At 39.3% G+C, this 12423-nt stretch overlaps 1 protein-coding gene across 1 annotated transcript; it reads right to left on the bottom strand.

Annotated features, from left to right (window-relative positions):
• Window positions 1-1452: 1452 nt before the first annotated feature.
• Window positions 1453-7330, bottom strand: tvp23b (trans-golgi network vesicle protein 23 homolog B (S. cerevisiae)). The gene is made up of 7 exons (XM_061875961.1): window positions 7201-7330; window positions 6407-6480; window positions 5314-5461; window positions 4131-4220; window positions 3938-4063; window positions 3463-3591; window positions 1453-1645 (listed from the first exon to the last, which is right to left on the bottom strand). The coding sequence occupies exons 1-7, from the start codon at window positions 7210-7212 to the stop codon at window positions 1619-1621; spliced, it is 606 nt and encodes a 201-aa protein (XP_061731945.1). The 5' UTR covers window positions 7213-7330; the 3' UTR covers window positions 1453-1618.
• Window positions 7331-12423: the final 5093 nt, after the last annotated feature.

Here is a 12423-nt window from a genome sequence, read left to right as displayed (position 1 = left end):
GCGGGTTTTAGGTAGTTCTAAAATAAATTTTCATAAGAAAACAACCGAAGCTGCTCAGTAAACAGAACCTGAAAAATGAGCAAAACGGAAGATTTCTCAGTGTGACACCGGAAGTTGTATTTTCAAAACAAAAGCAGGGATAGTACGGTATCAATGTGTACAATGTATTTGGAGCCCTACACACACTGAAAATGATTTTAAACATGACACAACGATACACATACATACACATATCACACGAAAGTGAAAGCAAAACGGGATTTGATCACGCACCATACAAGTTCTGTCTTTTAAAATCACTACTTCCGGAACTACTTCCGTGACGTGTGTCAATTAGTTAGCGTGTGCGTGGATGTCAGTCCTCGCTGTGCCATCCATGTCTACAACTAAAACTAAGACATCTGAGCAGAGTCACCAGCACAAAGTGTCTACAACTAAAACTAAGACATCTGAGCAGAGTCACCAGCACAAAGTGTCTACAACTAAAACTAAGACATCTGAGCAGAGTCACCAGCACAAAGTGTCTACAACTAAAACTAAGACATCTGAGCAGAGTCACCAGCACAAAGTAACTTCCGTTCATTCTATGTCCGAATTTGAAATGCAAATCAAAACAAATTAGAGCCGTTTTTTTCATTTTTATTACATGAAGGTAGGTCTTTATTGTCTTTGCAACAAGTACAACGAAACTTTGTTTTCAGCCCAAACATGTTCAAGATATACGGCAGATTTTAAAACAAACAAAAAAGGTTGATTTTTCATTAAAATGTTGGATTTTATGTTGTTTTTTATTTTTCAAAACATGGAACATATGTTCATCCAAAATGCAAACATGCTTGTTTCTGTGTGATGACAAATTGAACCGGAAGCAGTATTTTCCATTTTCCTTTGCGTTTAAGTATGTTTTTAGCATAACGCTAACACCTTTGTTTAGCAGGAGTCCTTGTTGTTGTTTGAAAAAAAAGGCTCATTAAATAGTTGTCCAACTTTTGTTTCAGAAATGAAAATAGAAAAAAAAAATGGCCCGAAATGTGTTTTTTGATTTGCATTTAAGAATTGGAAATAGAATGAACGGAAGGTACCCCTATCTCCGCTTTTACTTTGAAAATCACCAGCTTTGTTCTGTTTTTCCGTTTGTCACTGGCTATATATATATATATATATATATATATATATATATGTGTGTGTGTGTGTGTGTGTGTTTGTTTTTTCCAACACCAAAAAAGACACTTTGTTTCAAAATGTTAATTGTTTTTGAATCCTCATTTATAATAAAACTGAAATATCAAAACCTACATTGACCTCTTCTGTATTCAAGTTGTATTATTTATAGCCAGCCCAGAACATAAAAACTACACTAGTTTGACAAAAAAAAGTTCTGGTCAGTGTTATTTTGTATCTGCAACAATAACTTGACACAAGCATGATTAGACTGAGGAAGACAAAACAGCATTGATGGTGAAATGTCACTTATTTATTGATGTAAGTTTCAGACAAGATGATGTACGTCACATGACTTTTACCTGCTTGACTAAGGTCAGGACCACCAGGCCTCTTTAAAATGGAAATAAGTTATGTGGAGGACGAGGGGATTTCAAATAGGAATGTCTTTCTGATGTTAGGATTCCTCCTCTTTGGACAGAGCCTGTGGAACAAAACACAGGTGTCTAGCAGGCAGGAAATGAGGGCTGATACTGATACTGATTATTAGTAGTCAAGGAGGCCGATAAGTGATATCTGGAGGTGATATACATGAATATTATACGTCAGGTTTTAAGTTGTTTTGAACATTAATTTGTAGGGAAGGTGGGACCAGAAGTGACATAATGTTTGATGTTATCTTTCATTGATCATCAGACAAGAGGAACATCAACATTTGATTTCTAAATATCTCCTGGGAAAATTGGTGAAAATATGACATTTGTCTACATCACAATAACTCATTTACTCCATTTTATACACTTTTATAACACATGATGGATTTAATACTTTGTAAGGTTTCTGAAATATTGTCAACATTTCTGTTTCTTTTTCTCCCCCATGTTTGTTCTCTTTTCCCCTTTTTTTGTCAACATTGCAATAAAAACAGTTCTGGGCTCCTTCACCTAGATCAGGGCTAGGGAACCTATGGCTCTAGAGCCAGATGTGGCTCTTTTGATGACTGCATCTGGCTCTCAGATAAATCTTAGCTGACATCGCTTAACACCATAATCATGAATAATTTAGCTGGTAATCACAGTGTTAAAAATAACGTGCAAAATATAAAACATTCTCATGCATTTATATCCATCCCTCCGTTTTCTACCGCACCTGTTCAAGAAGTCGCATTAATGGTAAGAAGTATTTTATATCACGATGGGGGGGTTGCAGCTTGCTGCAGGGTCGTTCTCCCAGGAAGGCCGACGGACCACTCAGGACATGGCATTTAGGTAAAAACATGATTTATTTTAACTAAAAAAAGATACAAACAAAAATCGCTCAGAGCGGAGGCACAACTTGGGCTAAAAAACAAAGCTAACGCATAAACAGGATGAGAACATAAATCAAACAAAACTTACTTGGCATGGCATGAAGCACGAAACTAAGGCAAGGCATGAAACAAGTCAGCACAGGGCGACTGACTGGCAAAGACGAGCTTAAATACTGCCTCTGATTAGTGCTCGGGAAGCAGGTGAGCGGGCATTTTGTCCACCAGAGACAGGTGGACAAAATGAGTAACCAAGGAAACCAGACAAGGAAGTGGAAAAAAACAGGAACTTAAAGAGTCCAAAGGACAAACAGCACATAGCCAAACAAAAATATGACCAACAGATATGACATTTTATTTATTATTGGTTAGCTTCAGAATAACAATGTTATTAAAAAGAATAAGAGACTTATTATACTCTAAAAATGTTGGTCTTACTTAAAAATGCACGCATTTAGTTGTATTCAGTGTTAAAAAAATATGATATAGCTCTGACGGAAATACATTTTGAAATATTTGGCTTTCATGGCTCTCTCAGCCAAAAAGGTTCCCGACCCCTGGACTAGATTATAGTTGAGACATTTTTCAAGCTCATTTCTTCCTGGATGTCACAGAAAGTATGAGAATGTGTGAGCTGCTGCCTCACCTTCTTTACTCATATAACCATCTCATATTTGTCAAGATATTTACACACAGTATGATATCTTTTCTGTCGTCCATCTCAGTCGTGCTATTTGATTGATCATGAAACTGGTGGCGCTTCAGTTTTAGATTGAAATGAATTCCAAAGTATAAAGACAACTTTTACCATGCAGGACAAACGTTTTGATCCTTGAACAGTACTTAGTGCCTCACTGATTACTGCACTAAGTACTGATATCATATGTGTAGACATTGTATCTGCTGACTGGAGTTGTATAAGAAAGGAAATGTAAAAGAGAGGTCCTTACCAAAAAATGGCACATATTATAAGTGGTTCAATAATCAATAATCACCTGTTTGAGGAACTGTCTGCCCAGGTAGTTGGTGGCCATGTTCTTCAGGTCAGTCTTCCCTCCCACTTTGCACTTGATGTACCCGTACAGGTTGGCTCCTTGGAGCACCACACCCATCAGGACCACCGGCTGCACACACACACACACACACACACACACACACACACACACACACACACACACACACACACACACACACACACACACACACACACACACACACACCAACACACACACACACACACACACACACACACACACACACACACACACACACTGCTCAGTGGGACAACAACCACCACCACCACAACCACTACAACAAAAACAACCAATACAATGAAAACCACCACCACCACCACCACCACAACAACAATGACAACAACAACCGCTACAACAACATCAACCAGCACAAATAGAACAACGACAAGAAGAAGAAGAAGAAGAAGAAGAAGAAGAAGAAGAAGAAGAATGTCACCAGCCACTTGATCTTCAGCTGGAAGATGGCGCTGAAGGCGAACAGAACCCACACCAGCGGGCACACGATCAGTCCCAGCCAGAAGATGCGAGAGTCCGAGTCAGAAAGGTGTGCGCTCCTGGTCCCCTGCCAAGACCGAGGTCACCATGTCAGCACAGGTCTTAGGTCTTAGTGGTGGATCATGTGATCTCACCTTCCTGGACTCAAACACCCAATGGCTTTGTCCGTCCTCGTCCACCTGGTTCCACCACCTCAGACCCACCAGCAGCCTGCCCGTCACGTTCTGCACAGCACACCTCATATGTCACACCTGCGCTGTCACCTGACTGCCACTTGACTGTCACATGACTGTCACCTGACCATCACATGACTGTCACATGACCATCACATGACTGTCACATGACCGCCACTTGACCGTCACCTGACCGCCACTTGACTGTCACCTGACCGCCACATGACCATAACATGACTGTCACCTGACCGCCACTTGACTGTCACCTGACCGCCACTTGGCTGTCACCTGACCGCCACTTGACCATCACATGACTGTCACCTGACCGCCACTTGGCTGTCACCTGACCGCCACTTGACCATCACATGACTGTCACCTGACCGCCACTTGACTGTCACCTGACTGCCACATGACCATCACATGACTGTCACATGACCGCCACTTGACTGTCACCTGACCGCCACATAACCATCACATGACCGTCACCTGACCGCCACTTGACTGTCACCTGACCGCCACTTGACTGTCACCTGACCGCCACATGACCATCACATGACTGTCACCTGACCGCCACTTGACTGTCACCTGACCGCCACTTGACTGTCACCTGACCGCCACATAACCATCACATGACAGTCACCTGACCGCCACTTGACTGTCACCTGACCGCCACTTGACTGTCACCTGACCGCCACATGACCATAACATGACTGTCACATGACCGCCACTTGACTGTCACCTGACTGCCACATGACCATCACATGACTGTCACCTGACCACCACTTGACTGTCACCTGACCGCCACATAACCATCACATGACTGTCACCTGACCGCCACTTGACTGTCACCTGACCGCCACTTGACTGTCACCTGACCGCCACTTGACCATCACATGACTGTCACATGACCGCCACTTGACTGTCACCTGACCGCCACTTGACCATCACATGACTGTCACATGACCGCCACTTGACTGTCACCTGACCACCACTTGACTGTCACCTGACCACCACTTGACTGTCACCTGACCGCCACATGACCATCACATGACTGTCACCTGACCGCCACTTGACTGTCACCTGACCGCCACTTGACCACACATGACTATCACATGACCATCACATGACATCACACGTGTGTCACCTTGACTGCCCAGAAGTCACATGACAGGAGCAGCATGATGGCGACCATGGCGGCGATGAAGCTGCTGCTGCTGAGTAGGTCACACAACAAGTAGAGCAGGAGGGCACACACTCGGAACAACACGTGGAAGAAGCACGCCACTGGATGTCTGGACACACACACACACACACACACACACACACACACACACACACACACACACACACACACACACACACACACACACACACACACACTAGTCAATATGTCACTATCAATAGCTGTGTCCCGATACCGTAATATGACATCACTCCCATTTCAGCACAAATACACAACTATGGATAGGTGTGATATCATGTGCGATACAAGCAGTCCTGCAGAGTGTTCACTTGTGTGTGATATCATGTGCGATACAAGCAGTCCTGCAGAGTGTTCACTTGTGTGTGATATCATGTGCGATACAAGCAGTCCTGCAGAGTGTTCACTTGTGTGTGATATCATGTGCGATACAAGCAGTCATGCAGAGTGTTTACTTGTGTGTGATATCATGTGCGATACAAGCAGTCATGCAGAGTGTTCACTTGTGTGTGATATCATGTGCGATACAAGCAGTCATGCAGAGTGTTTACTTGTGTGTGATATCATGTGCGATACAAGCAGTCCTGCAGTGTTTACATGTGTGTGATATCATGTGCGATACAAGCAGTCCTGCAGAGTGTTTACTTGTGTGTGATATCATGTGCGATACAAGCAGTCCTGCAGAGTGTTTACTTGTGTGTGATATCATGTGCGATACAAGCAGTCCTGCAGAGTGTTCACTTGTGTGTGATATCATGTGCGATACAAGCAGTCCTGCAGAGTGTTCACTTGTGTGTGATATCATGTGCGATACAAGCAGTCCTGCAGAGTGTTTACTTGTGTGTGATATCATGTGCGATACAAGCAGTCATGCAGAGTGTTCACTTGTGTGTGATATCATGTGCGATACAAGCAGTCCTGCAGCGTGTTTACTTGTGTGTGATATCATGTGCAAGGTGAAGAAGGAGCATGGCATTATTGGCCACAAGGTGACCTTGGACTAAGAGTTAGTTAGGCCAGTGAAGTGTTGACTGACTTGGTGTGTGTGTTCCTGGGAGGTCGACTTCCTGTATCGTCCTGGGCGTCAAACAGAGACACGTCTTCCTCGTCCTGAGAGTGCAGGACAACTCACATTATATGTCAGTATTACATTTATTTATTTACAGATAAACACAGACATCTATTATATATATATATATATATATATATATATATATACATATGTATACATATAAAGTGTTGTCTGCCTTCTGCCCAATTGTAGCTGAGATAGGCTCCAGCACCCCCCGCGACCCCGAAAGGGATAAGCGGTAGTAAATGGATGGATGGATGGAATATGTGTTAGACAACATTTCAATGACGTGCATTCCAGTACATTACAAACTTGTCTCTGTCTGACATTCTGACTTACAATTGCTTGGTGTCAAAACACTGGGGACTACTTTTAAAGTCGCTTTTAATGACGCAATCAAGTCGCTTTTAATGACGCAATCAAGTCATTCACAGCGATTCATCAAAAACGACCCGATTAATCTTCGATGTCCACATGAATAATGTCAGCACTGCTTGACAGTACAGTTGTCGATGATTGATATTTGATATTTACACGCAAACGTCTCGTCCAAAAGCCACTTAATTAAATAAGAAGAATCACAAAGATTCCAACTGTGAACATTACACGTTTGCAGTCTGAGCGAGCTAAAGTATAATAATAGCAATCATTATTATTATTATTATTTAGCGACTTTGAAATATATCAACTAACATGGACATTTGCACGTGTTTCCGGCCAAAGGACACTTTTATAAAAGTAAACATGTAGAAACTTACGTCTGGTAGCATGTTGACACTCAAACTGACACTTCCGGCTTCATGCTAGCACGTGACTGGACCGCATGGTCATGTGACTTGGACGTTGCCAGGTCATGTGACTTGGACGTTGCCAGGTCACGCATATCCGCTCAATACAATACCCATCCATTTCCTACCGCTTATTCCCTTTATGGACACGTGGGATACTACTACTACACTACTAGCAACATGTAAGATACTACTACTACACTACTAGCAACATGTAAGATACTACTACTACACTACTAGCAACATGTAAGATACTACTACTACACTACTAGCAACATGTAAGATACTACTACTACACTACTAGCAACATGTAAGATACTACTACTACACTACTAGCAACATGTAAGATACTACTACTACACTACTAGCAACATGTAAGATACTACTACTACTACTACACTACTAGCAACATGTAAGATACTACTACTACTACTACACTACTAGCAACATGTAAGATACTACTACTACTACTACACTACTAGCAACATGTAAGATACTACTACTACACTACTAGCAACATGTAAGATACTACAACTACACTACTAGCAACATGTAAGATACTACTACTACACTACTAGCAACATGTAAGATACTACTACTACTACACTACTAGCAACATGTAAGATACTACTACTACACTACTAGCAACATGTAAGATACTACTACTACACTACTAGCAACATGTAAGATACTACTACTACACTACTAGCAACATGTAAGATACTACTACTACTACTACACTACTAGCAACATGTAAGATACTACTACTACTACTACACTACTAGCAACATGTAAGATACTACTACTACTACTACACTACTAGCAACATGTAAGATACTACTACTACACTACTAGCAACATGTAAGATACTACTACTACACTACTAGCAACATGTAAGATACTACTACTACACTACTAGCAACATGTAAGATACTACTACTACACTACTAGCAACATGTAAGATACTACTACTACACTACTAGCAACATGTAAGATACTACAACTACACTACTAGCAACATGTAAGATACTACTACTACTACACTACTAGCAACATGTAAGATACTACTACTACACTACTAGCAACATGTAAGATACTACTACTACTACTACACTACTAGCAACATGTAAGATACTACTACTACTACTACACTACTAGCAACATGTAAGATACTACTACTACTACTACACTACTAGCAACATGTAAGATACTACTACTACTACTACACTACTAGCAACATGTAAGATACTACTACTACTACTACACTACTAGCAACATGTAAGATACTACTACTACACTACTAGCAACATGTAAGATACTACTACTACACTACTAGCAACATGTAAGATACTACTACTACTACTACACTACTAGCAACATGTAAGATACTACTACTACTACTACACTACTAGCAACATGTAAGATACTACTACTACTACTACACTACTAGCAACATGTAAGATACTACTACTACTACTACACTACTAGCAACATGTAAGATACTACTACTACACTACTAGCAACATGTAAGATACTACTACTACACTACTAGCAACATGTAAGATACTACTACTACACTACTAGCAACATGTAAGATACTACTACTACACTACTAGCAACATGTAAGATACTACTACTACACTACTAGCAACATGTAAGATACTACTACTACTACTACACTACTAGCAACATGTAAGATACTACTACTACTACTACACTACTAGCAACATGTAAGATACTACTACTACTACTACACTACTAGCAACATGTAAGATACTACTACTACACTACTAGCAACATGTAAGATACTACTACTACACTACTAGCAACATGTAAGATACTACTACTACACTACTAGCAACATGTAAGATACTACTACTACACTACTAGCAACATGTAAGATACTACTACTACACTACTAGCAACATGTAAGATACTACTACTACACTACTAGCAACATGTAAGATACTACTACTACACTACTAGCAACATGTAAGATACTACTACTACACTACTAGCAACATGTAAGATACTACTACTACACTACTAGCAACATGTAAGATACTACTACTACACTACTAGCAACATGTAAGATACTACTACTACACTACTAGCAACATGTAAGATACTACTACTACACTACTAGCAACATGTAAGATACTACTACTACACTACTAGCAACATGTAAGATACTACAACTACACTACTAGCAACATGTAAGATACTACTACTACTACACTACTAGCAACATGTAAGATACTACTACTACACTACTAGCAACATGTAAGATACTACTACTACTACTACACTACTAGCAACATGTAAGATACTACTACTACTACTACACTACTAGCAACATGTAAGATACTACTACTACACTACTAGCAACATGTAAGATACTACTACTACACTACTAGCAACATGTAAGATACTACTACTACACTACTAGCAACATGTAAGATACTACTACTACACTACTAGCAACATGTAAGATACTACTACTACACTACTAGCAACATGTAAGATACTACTACTACTACTACACTACTAGCAACATGTAAGATACTACTACTACTACTACACTACTAGCAACATGTAAGATACTACTACTACTACTACACTACTAGCAACATGTAAGATACTACTACTACACTACTAGCAACATGTAAGATACTACTACTACACTACTAGCAACATGTAAGATACTACTACTACACTACTAGCAACATGTAAGATACTACTACTACACTACTAGCAACATGTAAGATACTACTACTACACTACTAGCAACATGTAAGATACTACTACTACACTACTAGCAACATGTAAGATACTACTACTACACTACTAGCAACATGTAAGATACTACTACTACACTACTAGCAACATGTAAGATACTACTACTACACTACTAGCAACATGTAAGATACTACAACTACACTACTAGCAACATGTAAGATACTACTACTACTACACTACTAGCAACATGTAAGATACTACTACTACACTACTAGCAACATGTAAGATACTACTACTACTACTACACTACTAGCAACATGTAAGATACTACTACTACTACTACACTACTAGCAACATGTAAGATACTACTACTACACTACTAGCAACATGTAAGATACTACTACTACACTACTAGCAACATGTAAGATACTACTACTACACTACTAGCAACATGTAAGATACTACTACTACTACTACACTACTAGCAACATGTAAGATACTACTACTACTACTACACTACTAGCAACATGTAAGATACTACTACTACACTACTAGCAACATGTAAGATACTACTACTACTACTACACTACTAGCAACATGTAAGATACTACTACTACTACTACACTACTAGCAACATGTAAGATACTACTACTACACTACTAGCAACATGTAAGATACTACTACTACACTACTAGCAACATGTAAGATACTACTACTACTACTACACTACTAGCAACATGTAAGATACTACTACTACTACTACACTACTAGCAACATGTAAGATACTACTACTACTACTACACTACTAGCAACATGTAAGATACTACTACTACACTACTAGCAACATGTAAGATACTACTACTACACTACTAGCAACATGTAAGATACTACTACTACTACTACACTACTAGCAACATGTAAGATACTACTACTACTACTACACTACTAGCAACATGTAAGATACTACTACTACACTACTAGCAACATGTAAGATACTACTACTACACTACTAGCAACATGTAAGATACTACTACTACACTACTAGCAACATGTAAGATACTACTACTACACTACTAGCAACATGTAAGATACTACTACTACACTACTAGCAACATGTAAGATACTACAACTACACTACTAGCAACATGTAAGATACTACTACTACTACACTACTAGCAACATGTAAGATACTACTACTACACTACTAGCAACATGTAAGATACTACTACTACTACTACACTACTAGCAACATGTAAGATACTACTACTACTACTACACTACTAGCAACATGTAAGATACTACTACTACACTACTAGCAACATGTAAGATACTACTACTACACTACTAGCAACATGTAAGATACTACTACTACACTACTAGCAACATGTAAGATACTACTACTACACTACTAGCAACATGTAAGATACTACTACTACACTACTAGCAACATGTAAGATACTACTACTACTACTACACTACTAGCAACATGTAAGATACTACTACTACTACTACACTACTAGCAACATGTAAGATACTACTACTACTACTACACTACTAGCAACATGTAAGATACTACTACTACACTACTAGCAACATGTAAGATACTACTACTACACTACTAGCAACATGTAAGATACTACTACTACACTACTAGCAACATGTAAGATACTACTACTACACTACTAGCAACATGTAAGATACTACTACTACACTACTAGCAACATGTAAGATACTACTACTACACTACTAGCAACATGTAAGATACTACTACTACACTACTAGCAACATGTAAGATACTACTACTACACTACTAGCAACATGTAAGATACTACTACTACACTACTAGCAACATGTAAGATACTACAACTACACTACTAGCAACATGTAAGATACTACTACTACTACACTACTAGCAACATGTAAGATACTACTACTACACTACTAGCAACATGTAAGATACTACTACTACTACTACACTACTAGCAACATGTAAGATACTACTACTACTACTACACTACTAGCAACATGTAAGATACTACTACTACACTACTAGCAACATGTAAGATACTACTACTACACTACTAGCAACATGTAAGATACTACTACTACACTACTAGCAACATGTAAGATACTACTACTACTACTACACTACTAGCAACATGTAAGATACTACTACTACTACTACACTACTAGCAACATGTAAGATACTACTACTACACTACTAGCAACATGTAAGATACTACTACTACTACTACACTACTAGCAACATGTAAGATACTACTACTACTACTACACTACTAGCAACATGTAAGATACTACTACTACACTACTAGCAACATGTAAGATACTACTACTACACTACTAGCAACATGTAAGATACTACTACTACTACTACACTACTAGCAACATGTAAGATACTACTACTACTACTACACTACTAGCAACATGTAAGAT

The sequence above is a fragment of the Nerophis ophidion genome, linkage group LG17, assembly GCF_033978795.1.
Source record: "Nerophis ophidion isolate RoL-2023_Sa linkage group LG17, RoL_Noph_v1.0, whole genome shotgun sequence".
Classification (NCBI taxonomy): Eukaryota; Metazoa; Chordata; class Actinopteri; order Syngnathiformes; family Syngnathidae; genus Nerophis; species Nerophis ophidion.
This window is presented reverse-complemented; position numbering and strand designations above follow the sequence as displayed.

Bases quoted from the DNA above. Each gene is read 5' to 3' on its own strand.
- tvp23b (XM_061875961.1), bottom strand. The intron at 5,462-6,406 runs GTCAGTCAACAC...GTGTGTGTCCAG, and splicing joins CCCAGGAACACACACACCAA to ACATCCAGTGGCGTGCTTCT. The intron at 3,592-3,937 runs GTGACATTCTTC...GTGTGTGTGCAG, and splicing joins AGCTGAAGATCAAGTGGCTG to CCGGTGGTCCTGATGGGTGT.